The following is a 17,536-nucleotide window of genomic DNA, read 5'->3' as shown; positions in this document are numbered from 1 at the left end:
TGTCACCTGGCCATTTCTCAAGGAGTGTCTTGTGGTAGGAACACCAGGGCAATTAAACAAATAATCATAATATAATGAAAGTTATAGCACTACTCACAATCATAATCATGAGGTTCTGTGGTCAAATTAGTAAAATCTGGTTCATCAAATCTAAATAGAGGACTTTCCTGGTGGCCCAGTGGCTAAGACTGTGCTCCCAAAGCAGGGGACTCGGGTTTGATCCCTGGTCTGGGAATTAGACCCCACATGCTGCAACTAAGACACAGGGCAGGCAAATAAATAATAAAATTAAAATAAATAAATATTTTTTAAAAGCTAAATAGGCTTGTTCCTTGCAGAATTCTCTATGCCTTTGATACATAAGCACATGTTGTGACAGGCTATGAGGAAGATCAGCTGCAGTCTTTACCAAACTGATTTCAACACAGAATCCTTTCTTTCATGAATCACCACTCTGGGGAATGCCAATCACCCCAAACCCTTCCTTTTATAGGTAAGGAAATTGAGAGCAGAGAGGGAGAGATAATGTAACTAGTGCCCAAAGTTATATATGATTGAGTCGGATATTTTTTCTTTTTTTGGCTGCACTGGGACTTAGTTGCAGAATGAGGGATCTAGTTCCCTGACCAGGGATTGAACCTAGGCCACCTGAATTGGGAGCTCAGTGTCTTAGCCACCATTTAAGGTCACCTGGGACTTTCCCAAATATGACCTCATTGGATTGTCCGCAGTCTCACTTCACTTCACAGACATAATCAGAGAGGGTCATTATTTGTGCCCCTGAGCCACCCCCACCCCACACCCTGGGGGCAACTGAAGGCAGAGAAGTCCACTTGGCTTTGTTTGCGTGGCTGCTAAGTGACAGAAGCAGGATTCACGTTCATTTCTTCCAACCCATCAGGCTCACTCTCTTACTGGCAGCTGAAGGTAAACAAACACTGGAGCAAAGAGGCCAGAGGCTCCAGTCTCTGACCAGGAAGATGCCCACCCAGAACACTGCCAAAACTAGAGAGAGCCCTTGGCAAGATGGGCAGCAACAAATCCCTGGGAGAATTCCTGGTGGAATGAGACAAGTCTGAGCTCCAGAGAAAGTTCTTGGTATGTCCGGTAGCCTGGGGTGAGCTTAACGGGTTCTGACGCTGTGAGGTGACTCACGGGATAGATACCACGTCAGCCTAGGCTGCAAGCGTGATCAAAGCAAAATGCCAGCTTCTTGGCCTGGGTGCAGCTGGAGGTGGCCAGGCCAGACCACGCTCCTCCCGCCACTGGCCTTTGGCTGAGATGCTGTAACCTTGGAAACCAAACACTCTCTGACCCGCCCACAGTAATAAAGTGCAGAAACTGGGAAATATTCAATGATGATAATATTAGGAAGATAATATTCCCAGCTGTGTTCCAGGCACTGTGCTCCATGTAATGTCTCATTCCACCCTCACAACAACCTTAAAAGTATTACTACCTCCAATTTATGGATGTGGAAACTGGGCCTCCAGGAGAGCAGAGAATCGTGGAAAGTTGTGTGCACCCAGGGTTACACTCACCCAGCTACCCAGACTGTCAATCTTCACTTTCTTCCCAGGGCTTCTCCTCAGGAAGCCCAGGGCTCTTAGTGACAAAGCATGAAATTCTGCCCCCAGTGCTCTGAGACCCAGTTCTTTTGTAGCAGGAGATGGGCCAGTAGGGTGGGCAGTAGGGAAGAAACCACTGGAAAATGAGGATCTCCTATGTATCCAGCAGAACACTGGGCACTGGACAGCTGTCATCCCATTTACCCTGCCCAGAAACTGTCTTGGGTAGCAACTCCTATACCCATTTTTCAGAGGAGGAAATTGAGGCTTAGAGAAATTAAGTGACTTATCTAAGTTCATTCAATTGGTCAATGATATCTGGGATTTGGACCCTTGTCTGCCTGGCTCCAAAACTCCAGAGCCATTCCCAAAATATTCTGCCAATTTCAGACTATCTCAGCCAAGATGTAGGACATGAGTCTGAATAAAATCTCAACAGAGGACGTTCTAAAACTGGGACTCTGGGGGCCAGGTGATCCACCTGGTCTATTGGCCATGTTCAACATTTCAGCCCCTGCTCCAGGCTGGATTTCTTCTTCCCTTTTTTTTGTGTGTGTGTGTGTGTGGACCATTTTAAAGTCTTTAGATTGAATTTGTTATAATATTGCTTCTGTTTTAAGTTTTGGTTTTTTGGCTGCAAGGCATGTGATATCTTAGTTCCTCGGGGATCAGGGATCCCTGATGAAGGGGAACTAGGGATTGAACCCACACCCCTACATTGGAAGGCGAAGTCTTAACCACTGGACGCCAGGGAAGTCCCAAGGCTTAGACTTCTTTGAAATGGCCACATGCCAACCTTTCCCTTCCCCTCTTCATTTCTTACTTTCAATCTCTACCATTCTCTTTCCCCACACAGAGAGGGCTAGTCTGGCTTCAGAATGCACATCTGTCCACATTGTCGACAGCAATGTTCATGACGCTGACCGAGGTCAGGGTGGTAGTGGTGATGATGGAGTTGGTAAAAGTAACAGGTACCATTTATTAAGCCTCCATTATATGCCAAGCCACACACTAAGTTTTTGAATAATTATTCCTTTAAAACCATCCCTGAGAGAGAATTACCACCAATCCCATGTAAAAGATGAGGAAACCGAGGCTTAGAAAGGTCAAGTTGCTTGTCCGAACCAGTAAGTAGGCAGCTTGGCTCCACATTGGGATCTGTCTGCACCCCCCTTATGGCCACCTGCCATTGCCCATGGGGCCTGGAGCCAGAGAGTAAGGGAAACAGACGTATTAGAGTGTTAAGTTAACAGGCCTGAAGACTGAAGTCAGTGGCCCAAGGAAAAAAGGAAAGAAAAAATCCAGGAGTCACGCCTCAGGTCTTGGCAGCGTGACTTGCTCCTGGCAACTGGATGCTCTTTTCTACAGCCAGAGGAAAGAAGAGCATCATCAGCCAATTCACCAGGCATCTCACGTTGGCCAGTTTTCTCAACTCTAAGCCTCTGGGCGGCACTGCCAACAGGTAGGTAAATTGCCCAGTTTGAGATTCATCTCCTCTTGTGCTGGCTGGGAGGCCCAGTGGAGGGACAAGAGGAAAAATGATGGGTCTGCACAAGTCCAGGACTCTTCCAAGTGCATTTGATGTGGGCCAGCCGAAGCTTCAGCTGGCAATAGACCAGAAACACTCAAGAATGACGGAATGGCTGAGTGTGAATGAAAACCAGAAAGCTGTCCAGTGGCCAGTGTCTTATCCTAATAGTAGACATCAACCGGTGAGCTGGTCTAAGCCTCCTTGCCGAAAGATCTGGAGGAAGCCAGGGCAGAGCTGAAGAGTCAGAAAGAGATTTATCAGGGGTGCCTAAAGGTCAGCAGAGGATGCTTCTCCTAGAAACAGCCCTGCAGCAGCTCCTGGGACACTGAGACTGGTTGCACACTTTGTAGAAGGTGCTGCTCTGTAAGGCCCCAAACTGCCACCTTCCCATGGCCCTGCCTCATCTCCCTGTGTGGTGGTGCCAACTGCATCCAGCCTCACAAGGGCTGGAGAGCTGAGAACCTAAGAGGCCACAAGCCCAGAGTCCTGGCTTCGGCTGTGCATGTTCTGGGCTGATAGGCGCAGAGCTGGAGAAACAGAGGCAGGGTGTACTTCCGCAGGATTTCAGCTCCTGGTAGTCTCCACCATTCACACACAAACTGCCTGACACCCCATCATTAGAGAGGAACCCTACTGGTCAGAGTGGGGTTCTGGAAATGCCAAGTCCTCAGAAAGGGAAGCCAGTGGTCACTCAGTTTAGAGTGGGGTGTGCTGGAGCAGACCCCGGGTGGGTGGGGAGGACCCCAGGACAAGGGATCCAGCAAAACATGGGAGGGGACTTAGTAAGACATGGCATGGCCCAGGCCTGGTGGGGAATCAGGAGGAGGTGGAGGGACTATGATCAAGGAGGGGCTGCAGGAGGGAGAGGAGAGTCCCTTGACAGGAGAGTCCCTTGAGTCCCTTGGACCAGTTTCCCAGTCTGTGAAGGGCAAGATTCCTCAAAGTGGCCACATTCTGATACATTAAGATATGAAAACCCACAGAACTGTTCACCTGGTGCCTGAAGCTCAGCTATAGGCTGTCACTGCCCATGGCTTTCACCAGAATTTCCAGAAAACCTTGGTCAGTGCATAGGGCAGCAGATCTGTTCCTGTTCCCCAAATACCCCAAGGGTATAGACAGCAGGGAGAAAGAGAAAGTGAGATTTCAGTAGGAGACATAGCTTCAGCATGTAGCAGGCCCACTCAACTGGCAGGGCCCAGGATAAGAGCACACGTGGAGATCTACCTTACAATGTCTACACATTAAAGATGACAACTCAGGCCGCAGCTGTTAAACATGCCCCTTCTTCCTACCTTGACGATTAGACCTTCAGCGTGGTTCTATTCATTATAAAGTTCAATTCTGGAACCCTCAGTTCTTGGAGAACTTGTGCTGGAATGTGGAAGCATGGTGGGGGGCCCCAGATTCTGATTCTTCCCCACCCCAGCTCCATCCAGAGATGTGTGAGGCCTTTTGCACGTTCATATGGACTCTTGTGCCCACAAGTCTAAGCTCTGTCCACAGCCTCTGCAGACAGCGGGCCCTTGGCTTCCCCTTGGCCTGGGTCTGCACAAGCCTGTAACCCAGTCCAGGCTGGGGTAGAAGGATCCAGGTAAGGGGACCATGCAGAGATTTCCCTGGTGGTCCAGTGGCTAAGACTCTGCACTCCTGATGCAGGGGGCCCGGGTTCGATCCCTGGCCAGGGAACCAGATCCCACAAACCGCAACCAAGAGTTCACATGCTGCAATTAAAGGTCCTGTGTGCCTCATCCCCTGCCCTTTACTGAGACTAGCCAGCAGCATCCATACACTTCTCTATGGAAGCCCCTGCTGTGCTATGAGGGGATTCTACAAAATGATCCACAAAATGACCAGAACTGACTTTTCTTGGCTCCGCAATCTCTCACTATCCCCTGTACTACCGCATCTTCACTTTGGGTCCTTCCAGCTGACCTCTGGCCTTAGCTCTGAGTGCAGGACAGTCCTAGCGAGGAAGAACGCTCACTCCCCTGTAGATTAAACCCCAGTTCTCTAAGGAGGTCAGTGGGGGTGAAATTCAGGCAGACTGGAGCTGGGCTACCCCTCCCCTCTGTGACAATTCTCCCCTGGCTAACAACTTTGCAGGATCTGACTTGAATCTTCCTAATGAAGTTTCTTGAAGATTTTGGTTTCTCACCTCCTCCATCCTGGTCTCTTTAAGAGGAAGCAATTATAGGCTGCTTGGAATGGTCCGAACCATATTAGAGAAGAAAACGTAACCTACGAAGAACAGAGTGGAACTCCCCTTCCTGATTTGGGAGCTAATACTACCTCAATAACAGAATATAAAATGACATTAACTTGTAGAATATCTATAATAGACTCTGAACTCCCTAAAGGCAGAGACTGCCTTTTGTTCATCTCTATATTCCTGGCACAGGATGGGCACTTAGTAAACGGGGTTTTTTTTTTGTTGTTAAATAAATGGATCCCAGCAGTGACTCACACAGAGGCTACAGCTAATGCAAGCCCCGGGGCCTATCTCCACTTGTGCTGTGGCCTCATCCTTACTTAGGCAATTGGGTTTGGGACCGCAGGGCAGGATGTAACATTTATACTTGTGAAACCCCATCTTGTTGCAAATGGTCTCTCTAGATCTTTTTGGCCAGCTCAGAGCAATGGGCCAATCATGCTGGTAATGTCAGATCATGGTCTCAGCTCCAGCCCTGGATGAACAGCCTCATTCCCACAAACTTCTTAGCCGGAGGGCCACACCAACTGGCAGCTCATGTGCATCTGAGCTGAATCACCAGCGTCAGGCTTGGGAAGTCCCGGATGTAGATGGCCCCCTGCAGCCAGGCCCAATGTGAGACCACTGAGTTTGCAAACTCCTGCCCTTTGTACCTGCCACCACTTCTTCCTTGGCCTTAAGAACCCCAGATATTTTGACCAAGAGGATTCCCAAAGGTCTGTGGGTACCTGAGAACCTGAGCTCACTTGAGGAAAGAAGGGAAACCTATTTGGGACCCAGAACTACATATCTCATGGGACCCTATATAGGAATGCTCATCCCCATTTTTCAGGTAGGGAAACAACAATGGGATAAGGTTAGGTGGTTAGAAATTCCAGGCCTGGGGCTTCCCTGGTTGTCCAGTGCTTAAGAATCTGCCTGCCAATGTAGGGGACATGGGTTCGATCCCTGGTCCAGGAAGATCCCACATGCTGGGAAACAACTAAGCTTGTGCTCCATAACTACTGAGCCCTTGCTCTAGAGCAATAACAAAGACCCAGCCCAGCCAAAAATAAGTAAATAAAAAGAAATCCCAGGTCCAAGCATGATTCCTTTCCAGTCTTACAGCCCTTCCAACTTTCTCTTAGAGCCAAGTCTGCTCCCTCCAAAATCAGGACCCTTTCCTACTCCCAGATCTAGCCTGGGTCTAGCAGTTCCAGATCTAGAACCATCAGTAACAACTTCATTTACTGAGCCCCTACTATGTGCCAGACACTGTTGTGAGTCCTTTGCTTGTAGTATCTCTAACATCACATCACTCTATGGGAAGATGCAATCACCCTCCGCCCACCTTTTCTGCACAAGGAAACTGAGGTCCAGAAGTGACTTGTGCAAGGCCACATTTCCAGGAAATGTCAGGTTCAGAGTCAAGCTCAGGTCTGTTGGAACCTAAAGGACATCTCTCTGACAGCTTAGAGCCATCAGCCGGACACGTCTCAAGCTGTCATTTACAAAAGATAATTCACAGTGGTCTCTTCTCTGGCAGGGAGGCAGACATGAGGACCCAACTGATCTGTCCACTTCTCCCTGGGGACCAGCAGGGCCAGGTGCAAGACCCCAGGAGTGGAGGACCTTGGAAAAAGCCTCACTGGCACTGCCTCCATGTTCAAGAAGGTTCTGAACAAAGCCTTGGAACTCCTGAGAGGGGCTTTCCTGGCCAGACGCCACCTGTATCCATGCATCTCAGCAATTAGCTTATGGGAAGATGTTCAGACAGGCTGATCTTTCTCAGTAATTCATTCAAAAAAATATTAGCCAGAGGCCTAAACTATTGTTACCTTTATCATTTCAAAATATCCTCCAGTCTGGGCCAGCGTGAACAGCTGGACTTGGAAGTTGCCATGTTAATACTGGCACCAGGAGAGCACACAGCTTGTTAAGTAACAGGGCGTGTGAGTCCTGGCTTGGGGGCAGTGCTGATCCAGGCCTTGGAGAGGGACGGATCTCAGGGATCACCCAAGATCACCACCAGCTTCAGCAGGGCACCTGAGCTCAGAGAGGGGGACTTGAGCTCAGAGAGGGTGATAGAGATGGAATTCGAACTTGGGTCTTTTGACTGCGTCCAGAATCACAGGTTATCACCTACCAACCTGCTTGCCCATCTCTGGGGCTGATTTTTAATCACTGGATGAGAACTGACCGACAAGGAGCAGCCAGGAGGTCTCAGCAGAGACAGTGCCCAGAAGAGGCCTGCTGAGCATTCCCTGGAGGGGTGAGGAGTAACTTAGAACAGGAGCTGCCTCAGACTCTAATATATGAGGCTGCCCTGCTCCACTGTGCTCCATGGACATTCTACCCAGAAATGGAAATTCACTTGTGTAACTTTCCCCGGCCCGGAGCCTGGCAGTCAAGGTCTCCATAGCCTGGCCCCAACTTGCCTCTCCACCCTTCTCTCCCGGCTTGCCCTTCAACCAGTCTGTACTCCTAATCTCAGAGATGACCCCACCTACATTCTCGCACAACTAGAATTCCTCCTCCCTTTCCTGAGGTTTGTGTGTGCCCCACCTGTCTGTGCTCCAACCACAGCCCATCTCCTCAGAGTCTTTCCTAAGTGGCCCTTCCCCAGGCTCATCCATCTCACACATCATCCTAAAGATGTGAATAAGAAGCGGCAGCTACCTTTACTAAGGCCATTGTTCACGTCAGGCCCTCCGGGGGCATTATCACCTTGAGTCCTCACAATGACCCTCTGAGTTGAACATTTGCCAGACGAGGAAACCAGGGCTTGGAGAGTCACCCAGTGTTACACAGCTAGAAGCTGGAACCCAGGACCCACAGCCAGGACTCCTAATCCCTAGGTGCCACCCCCACCCCCACCAGCACAGGCTTCCTCACTTTGTTGGTTCCTGCTGGCGGGGTTAGGGGTTCTACTGTTCCTGGGTAGGCATTAGGTCTCTGAGGGCCTGGACCATTTGATTCATTTACTCATTAGTTTGTCGGCCACCTTCTACCACATCCCCTGGATCTAGCCCTTATCTTGGGCATTAGAAATACAGGCATGGGGACTTCCCTGGTGGTCTGGTGGCTGAGTCTGTGCTCCCAATGCAGGGGACCTGGGTTTGATCCCCGGTCAGGGAACTAGATCTCATATGCTGCACCTAAGACCAGTGCAGCCAAATAAACAAAACTCAACCATAAGAACTTCCCTGGTGGTCCAGTGGTTAAGACTCCACCTTCCAATGCAGGGGCCCCAGATTTGATCCCTGGCCGAGGAACTAGATCCCACATGCCACAACTAAGAGTTCGCATGCTGCAACTAAGACCCCATGCAACCAAATAAAGAAAAAGTAATGTGACTAATATAATAAACAGAAAAAAGAAATACAGGCATGAAAAGCCACAGCCTCTCCTCTCAATGTGCCCTAGTCTGTTTGGAAGACAGACCCACAAAGAGACAAATGACCAAACAACCCAGAATGGCTGATGGGCAGGGCTAGCAATTCCAGGAGAGGGAGCGTCTGGCCAATTTCGCCCCAAAATCGGAACATGTGACAAATGTGCTGTGTCTTGTGCCCTGGGTGCCTGGGACAGATCACCTTGCATACAGCAGGAACTCTCAGTTGGTGGCGATGGCCAAGGGAGCACACAGTGTCAGTGAAAACACCAGAATATCCTTCTCGCTGACGTGTCCAATTGGCCACCTGGGGTGCTTTTGGTTTCAACAAACACTTAAAAAAGAGAATGACGTGTAGCAGCATGACAATGAAGCCCTTAGGTGACCAGAGCGCCTGGCAGGCAGAAGTGGCAGTTAATACATCTAGGTGACCCCTGCGGAGCCTAACACTGTGCCTCATGCCAAGAGGAACCCAATAAATACTGCTGATTAATGACAGAACCTGCCTCTGTCTAGGGTCATGCAGCCTCGGACGGTCATGGAGGACGTGCTAGACAGAGTGTCCTAGGTTCTCAGTCTTTCATTCCTCACCTCCCTGTCAGCTAAAAAATGACAGAGAATCCATGTCTCCTCCCTGCTTGAGTCTGAAGGGCCAGAATGCTTAAACCTGATCAGAAACTCATGAGAAGCTGCAGCAGCCCAATGAGGGAAAGTTTCACCTCTGGATTATCTGTTTCCCATTCCTCACCCAAAACAAGTGTCCAGAGTACACACTGAAGCAAACAGCTTGGGACCCTATAGGACAAGGTCATGAGCTTTCCCTCCAACTCCAAACTCTTACCCTGCCTCCCTCTGACCCCCTGGAGTCCTGAGCCAGAGCCCCCACCAGGCAGATGGCCCACTGGATAGAAAAATATTTCGGCTCTGGTGGCCCCCCACCCCCCTTGCCGACTTCTTCCTCTAGGTCATTTTCCCAGGCTCGCTACAGGGTACTCCTGAGCTCATCCCAGCAAAGAGGGGAGGTCTGGGGCAGTTTCGGCAAAAGCTCTCAGGAAGGAGCTAGGGCTAGGCCCCAGTATCCTGCACGCTGGGCTGTTTTCCCCAGGACTCTGCTCCTTGAGTGGGCTGTAGTTGATAACTAGGCTCTCATCCCAGGGCAGGCAGTATTAGGTTACCTGGCAAAGGAAGGGGGAGAGAGCCTGACTGCTGGAGTGACGTTTCCTCCAGGCCCTTCTCCCACTCAACCCTGCAATGTGGCCAGGACCCCAGGAGTTAGAGGCTTCTTCCTAATCACCCAAGCCTCTTGCCCCAAGGATTAGACCAGTTCTTGGTAGTGGCTGACACTACCCACCTAGGCTGTGCTCTCTGGCCCCTCCAGCCAAAGGACCATCAACCTGAGCAGTGGAGTTCTCTCTGCCACTAGCTTCTCTTTATGTGTCTTTCATCTAAGGGTTTCTGTCCCCAAGAGTACAGGGCCTCCCAAGTGCCTTCAGGGAACCCAAGTCCTTTATCAAACTCAGAGCGCTTGGAGTTAGGATTACTCCAGAATGTGCGCCTGGTTGTCACATTCTGTGCACTTTCAGTGCCGCATCAGAAGCTCTCCAGATCTCTACCTCCCTTCCTGCAGACCATCAAAAGGTTCGAGCTCCTCACCCAACTTGGTGCCCTGTAGTCTGTCCTTCTAGGCATGCGCCCATCACTGTCCAAGTTCATGCCAAGGTCATCCCTCGATTTCCCTCTTCCAAAGGGGACTCCTTTTCCCGTGAGCCCTGTTTGGTCTCTTCCTGCGCCCTGGACTTGCCCGTCTGTCTCTTTATCTCCTCCCGTGGGTATCCCCAGCTCCTCTCCCGGCCCCCGTCACAAACAGGTAGCTTCCCAAGTCAAAACCCCCAGCCCGTCAGGGGGCTCACCGCCTCCGTTCTTGTAGCAGAGATAGGGGAAGCGCCACACGTTGGCCAGGTCTACGGCGAAGCCGACCACCGACAGCAGGAAGTCGATCTTCTTGCCCCAGGTCTCTCGGGGCTGCTCATCGCCGTCGCGGGACGCCAGGAGGCACTGGACGCCGTTGCGCTCTTTCACCACCAAGACTTCTTTGCGCTTCCGCGGGGGCTGCTCCGACCCCGGGCCCGCCCCGCCATTCTCCGGCTGCACCTGCGGGTTCATCCGCGCCAGAAGCATGGGTGCGGTTGGTGAGAGGGGCGTCAGGAATACTGGGAGTACGCAGAGGCTCTGCTGGGATCAAAGGAAACGATGTGATCACTGGGCCATTCCACCCTGCCTGCGGCCTCCCGGGAGCGCCGGGATACTGTGGTTGGCACGCGCTGAGCGGGCGCAGGGTGCCCAGAAAAGGCGCGCCTCTGTTGGAAAAATTTGGAAGCAGAGGTAGTGGCGCGCCCGACTGGGACGGAACTTATAAGTGGAAACGGCCCCTGCAGCCCTCGGGATCGTTCCTGGGACCCCGAGCGCTTCCCTCATTCGCCCTCTCCCTCTTGCCCCCAAAAGGCGAGGTTTGGACACGCCCAGGCAGAGGTTTCCGGGGGTGGTGACTTGACCCGGTGCAGCTGGCTGACCCCTACCCTCAGCTCGGGTCTGCGCCACGTCCAACAGCACCAGGAGCCTTCCCGGACACTTATTACCTCTGCCCTTCAAACTCGCTGGCACCCTAGCTCTGCGCATCCCAGCCTGGGCCTCCTTGGCACACCTAGTCCGGTCCCGCGCGCAGGGCGCACTCACGTGTCCGGCAGCAAAGGGATCCCGGGTGCCGTGCGCCCTGCCTGCCCGCCCCGGACCCGCCTCGCCTCGCCAGGCTGTGGGGCGCGGGCTGGGGCTGGGGCTGGGCTCCGCCGCGTGGCGCTCGGGCGCGGCCAGAGGAGCGCTGAAAGCGCGGGGCGGCCGGCGGGGCGCGGGTCTGCTGGTTCTGACCGTGCTGGGCGGGGGCCGGGCTGGTAATGTAGCCTGCGCCCCAGGTAACGCGCCGATTGCATTAACCCAGCGCCGGGCCCGCTCTGTCTGGAGCCTGTTAGCGCTAATGGAGACTGACAGCGCGGCCGGGGATGGGCAGGGGCGGGGGCGCGGCGCGGGCTCGGCGGACTTCAAGAGCCCGGCTCACGGCGACTCGCCAGACCCGGGCGACCACTGCCTTCCCAGCACGCACTGGGACACCAGACTCAGCTCCTGGGGGCAATAGGCTCTGACCTTCGACTATAGGAAGTGAGCGAGACTCTCAGAACTAAGATCTGAGTTTGAGAGGGAACAGGGAGAAAACTGGGGAGTGCAGTGGCGGTTAAGTATCAGTTCTGTCATCCGCTGCAGGCCACGTAAGCTACCTGCCCAGAGTTTCTTCATCAACAAGATGGGAATGTTCTGTTCAGTGCCTACTGAGGGCTGGTGGGCCATCGGGTGGGTTTTGTTTAGCTTGTTCAGATTGAAAGGTCACAACGGGGTGCTTACTCCTTCATCTGTTTGTTATGGGCAGGCTAGCAAGGCATTTGAGATTCTGACCCCTATTACATGAGGCTTAGAATTGCTCTTCATTCACTTATTTACCTATTTGTGCACCCCTTTGCTCACGTGTTCCTACATATGCCTGTTAAGTGCCAGACACTGTGCTAGGCTCTTGAGATACATTAGTGGACAACTCCGTCAAAAATTAGTGGACAACTCTGTCAAAAATTAGTGGACAACTCTGTCAAAAAAGTCATGGGACTTCCCTGGCGATCCAGTTGTAAAGACTGCACTGCAGGGGGACTGGTTCAATCCCTGATGGGGAAACTAAGAGGCTTCCCATGTGGCTCAGTGGTAAAGAACCTGCCTGCCAATGCAGGAGACACAGGAGATGGAGGTTTACTCCCTGGGTTGGGAAGATCCCCTGGAGATGGAAGTGAATGGAAACCCACTCCAGTATTCTTGCCTGGGAAATCCCATGGACAGAGAGGCCTGGCAGGCTACAGTCCATAGAACTGTAAACAACTGGACACGACTGAAGTGACTTAGCACACAGGAGAGTGTTTAGAGCATTTTCATTAAGGCGACCAACATGACAGATGTCCTCTGTGAAGGATGCAGAGAGAAGAGAAAGGGGAAAAGAGTGGGGTGGTGGATCTGCCCTGGCCTTCCGGAGGCTGAGGGCTGATGGCTGGAGGCAGAAGGTCAGGGCAAGGAGGAGGTTTCAGGAGGAAAGCCTGGGACCACACGCACCAGCGATGTTCATCTCCTCTGACCCCTGGACCATTCTGACAATCCTGTGAGGAAAGCAGGATTGGAACCATCATCCCATTTGGGGGTCAAGAAACTGCAGCTCACAGGTTGGAAGTGACAGAGTTGAAATGCGAACACAGGTCTCCTGGCCCCTGGCCCCTGTCTCCTCCACTAGCTTATGGATGGAGACACTCAGAAACTCACTAGGAGTCAGGCTGCCCTCCTGCCTGCTACCCTGAGTATCATCCAAGTGATCCTGAGGATCCCACCTTAAAACATGCTGCGAAGCCCCATTCCCACTGCTGAAGCATCCCCACAGAGGGTCCCCATCCATCACCTTTCACTGCAGCAGCCTCCTTGCTGGTCACCCTGTGTCCAGTATCTTTCCAGCCACATGATATTCACCAGCTGCCAGAGCATTTTTTAAAACTCATCTGATCACCTCACTCTTCTGCCTAAAACTCCTCTGAGAGACAACAACACATAAATGTGATTTAATTAACCCCGGATTTGAAGTAATTTTATTTTCTTTTTTATACTTCTCTTTATCTGCCAACTTTTATACAATGAGCCTTTGATACTTATGCAATCAGAAAAGGATAACCCATGGTTTCTTAAAATCATCCCATCTTTCCAAGATAATATCAAAACACCTTCTGCAATACAGACAAGATTCTGCCTGCCTATTTAACCACATCTCTTGCTATTCTAATCTCTCTGTATTCTTTTAAAATTCCTTTACCATCTCCAAAATATGCTTTATTCTCTAGGAACAAGAGAGATACTCAACTACCAGTGATTCCTTGGATACTTTGTGCCTTTTTACACTTCTGAATTTTTAAAAAGTCTTTCCATCTTCCTCTTGTCTATCTGGAGAACTCCTATTCATCCTTTAAAACCTCAGGTGTCACTTCCACTGTAAAACCTTCCCTGATAACTACCTCCCACAAGAGAATAAACTCCTCCTTTATATTGTTTTGTATATTTATCTAGAACATTCTCTGCATGACTTCCCTACTAGGGATAAAGATAGTACCTGATATATCCTGTTACATAGCTTACACTCCAGAAATATGTACAAAACGGAACAAGGAGCGATCTCAATCGTTGGTTGGATTTGGTGTCTTTGATTGGGGCTTTTTTCTCTTGGATTCTACCAGAAACAGAACCTGAAACAAATAATTGAATTCAAGTAGTTTATTTAGGGGGCTTCCCTGGTAGCCCATATGGTAAAGAGTCCACCTGCAATGCAGGAGACCTGGGTTCAATCCCTGGGTTGGGAAGATCCCCTGGAGAAGGGAACAGCTACCCACTCTGGTATTCTGGCCTGGAGAATTCCATGGACAGAGGAGCCTGGCAGGCTACAGTCCATGGGGCCTCAAAGAGTTGGACACGACTGAGTGAGGTGATCCTGGAAACAGTGATAAGAGGATACGGGAGGTAAGAAAGAGAAGGAAACCAATAGAGGGGGCCTTAAGAAGCAGTCACTGCTGTGGGCAGCTGGTGGTCAGTCCTGCTGGAAACCTCTGGGCTAGGGGTGTCTCAGATCTGTCCCATCCCCGGGCAAGAAAGCTGGAGTATTTATCCATGAAGACTGCTCCCAGGGTGCTAACTTACCAGCATTTCCATTCTGCCTGGTGTGTGGGCTGAGCAAACTCTTGTTGCCAGAAAAAGGCTCCCATTAGAGTCCCAGGTTCGGGCAGTAGGAAGCTGGTGGTTGGGTCTATGTTGGCAAGAAGAGTGGATTACAAGGGGTGTGGGCAGGCCCTGGAGTGTCCCCTACAGAGATGAAGGGAGACACTGCCCGCCACCCCCACAATGCACATCACTGGAGGGTCTGACAGCAAAACTTGAGGGTTCCACCTTGTGGTTTCACAGACTTCTGGAGACTAGCCTGTGGCTGGGCTGAAGGGGAAAATGTCTTTCTCCATCTGGGGCCCAGACTCCCTGCCTTCAGATCCAAGAGCCATGGGGCCATGTGGCTTCTCTCTGTGCCCTGCCTCCTGCCCCTCCAGGTGGCCTGAGGGCAAGTGGGGGGGCAGACGGCTGGAGCGTTATCAGAGCTAACGTGATCCTTGGGGAGGCATCACTTCCACTTACCACGACACTTAGTGATACAGGCCATGGGCACAAGGTGCTGTTAGCCCAGCTCTGGCCATCTCCCCTCAGACACTAAGACCCTGACACACAAAGCCTGGTCTGTAGGATATTTGGAATCCAAGCGACTCGGTTCTGGAAGTGTCCTGAAGATAGTATCAGAACCTGTACCTCCGCTGCACTGATGGGGAAAATGAGGTCAGGGAGGAGGAGAAGTTCCCTGTACATTTCCTCCTTTCCTTCTTTCCTCTCTGTTTTCTTTCTTCCTTTCTTTCTGTTTCTTTATTTTGTTTTTCTTTTGATCAGGGGCATTAGACCTATGTCCTGGCCACTGACCTGCCCTGGATGATTGGTATACGTTAAACTGCATTTCCAGACAGCAAAAAAGTGCCCTCAATAAAAGACCCCGGTGAGCTGAAGTTAGTCTCCTTCAGGATATCTTCCTCTAAAGCCTCCCAGGTGTCCTTGAGGCTTCCAACCTCCTCAGATGGTCAGTCCTTTCACTCTTCTCTGTGGAGCTCCTACCTGACCTGGGACCACATCCAGGCACTGGCACTAAAGAGCATCCATCTGTCATTGATGATGGATGCATCCATTAACATCACCTGCCTGGATCCAACTACAGAGCAACATCTCCACATGGGCAACAAAAGACACCTGGAACCCCTGTGTCAGAGATAGAATTCTTGACCTCCCCTTGTTCACCTGCACACACCTGCTGTTCTTGACCTCCCCTTGTTTACCTGCACACACCTGCTCTTCCTTGTCTCCATTATTCCAAGTGATGGCATCATCTTCCTTGTAGATCCTCCAAGGCCCAAAATCTTAGAGTCCTCTTTCTCATGTTCCCACAACCAATCCTACCGCAAACTCTCTTGAATATATCGCTCCCATCTCCCCATCTCCAAGGTCACCAGCCTGCTCCCAGCTATGTCATCCCTCACCTGGGTTAGTGCCTAGGATCTGAATGGCCTCTGTCATGTCTCACTTTACCCCTGAGGCTCTACACAGTCACCAGGAAGACCTTCTAGAAACGAATGCAGATCCTATCCTTCCCTCTCTCCAGTGGCTCCCATCTCATTTGGAATAAAATCTGAAGTCCTTCAGTGGGTGAGACGGAGTAACGAGTAAACCATCCTTTTGCGCACTTGGCACTGCAAGCCTGGACAAGCACATGACTGCCCCCACAGGAGGACAGAGGTGCTGGGGGGGAGAGGACAGGTGTGCCAGGTGGGGCAGCAGAAAAAGCACAGGGCTGGGTCCTGACTCCTGCTCTATTAGGGCTTTTAGGAGAGGGCCAAGTCCATCAGCAAGATGGGGATGGACAGGAGGAAGAAGAAAGATAGACAAAAGTTATGTCAGGACTGGAACTGGGGAGAGAGAAAGGGATGGAGGTGTTCAAGGCAAAGGGACTCAGTTTCCTTGGAGGAAAGAAGGACATCCCCCTTCTGCATGAACCACCAGATGACACCCTTTGACCCTAAGGTGGTCACGTGAGTTATGACGACAGAAAACTCACACCTGGTTCATGTCCCTCTCCAAGGCAGAGTGGGGTTGAGGTCAGCTGATCAGGATGAACCATAATCAGGCTGACACAAGAGTTCTATCCATCTAGGGAATGAATATTAGAGCACGATGGGACCATAGAAACCTTCACACTCAGGTACACTCTATTAGAAGACCAGACACTTTGATAATCTGATGAATGTAGACTCTTCCAGAAATATGCACACACACAGCACTTAAAAATTTAGTGTGAAATTTCTCACACATAACAAAAAGCATATAAAACATATGTAAACAGTTTATAGTTTAAGTATCAGTAATATGAACATATAAGAACCCACCCCCTGGGGATTCCCTGGCAGTTCAGTTGTTAAGACTCCACACTTTGATTGTAGGGGTCATGAATTTGATTACCGGTCAGGGAACTAAGATCCCACACACCAGAGGATGTGACCAAAAAGGGAAAAATAATTTAAAAATTTAAAAATGAATTTTACAAAAAGAACCCATTCTCTTGGCTTAAGAAATAGAACACACCCTACAAGCCCACCTGTGCTCCTCCCCCCATCCCAACTCCAAGGTAACCACTTTCCTTTATTTAGTAAATCATTGTTTCTTTGTTATTCTTCATGGTATTGTCACCTATGAATCTATTCCTAAGAGTACATTCTTTAGCTTTGTCCTTCTTTGAACTTTACATAAAAGGAATCACACTACGGATATTGTTCTGTGACTTCTTTGGCAGAACACCATATTTTTTTTTTAATTTTATTTTTAAACTTTACATAATTGTATTAGTTTTGCCAAATATCAAAATGAATCCGCCACAGGTATACATGTGTTCCTCATCCTGAACCCTCCTCCCTCCTCCCTCCCCATTCCATCCCTCTGGGTCATCCCAGTGCACCAGCCCCAAGCATCCAGTATCGTGCATCGAACCTGGACTGGCAACTCGTTTCATACATGATATTTTACATGTTTCAATGCCATTCTCCCAAATCTTCCCACCCTCTCCTTCTCCCACAGAGTCCATAAGACTGTTCTATACATCA

At 50.6% G+C, this 17,536-nt stretch overlaps 1 protein-coding gene and 1 non-coding gene across 4 annotated transcripts in view; one reads left to right on the top strand and one right to left on the bottom strand.

Annotated features, from left to right (window-relative positions):
• Window positions 1–10,978, bottom strand: part of SLC6A2 (solute carrier family 6 member 2) — a 41,743-nt gene extending 30,765 nt beyond the window's left edge. For all 3 annotated transcript variants that reach the window (XM_025268681.2, XM_025268683.2, XM_025268682.2), the window contains exon 1: window positions 10,595–10,978. In XM_025268681.2, coding sequence (XP_025124466.2) covers window positions 10,595–10,862 — 268 coding nt within the window. In that variant the 5' untranslated portion in view covers window positions 10,863–10,978. The remainder of the gene's footprint in view (window positions 1–10,594) is intronic.
• On the top strand, window positions 4,716–4,788 carry TRNAR-CCU. The gene has a single exon. It is a non-coding gene; the product is annotated as a tRNA-Arg (tRNA).
• Window positions 10,979–17,536: the final 6,558 nt, after the last annotated feature.

This window comes from Bubalus bubalis, chromosome 18, assembly GCF_019923935.1.
Source record: "Bubalus bubalis isolate 160015118507 breed Murrah chromosome 18, NDDB_SH_1, whole genome shotgun sequence".
NCBI lineage: Eukaryota > Metazoa > Chordata > Mammalia > Artiodactyla > Bovidae > Bubalus > Bubalus bubalis.
The sequence above is the reverse complement of the archived record's forward strand: the minus strand, read 5'-3'. Positions and strand labels throughout refer to the sequence as shown.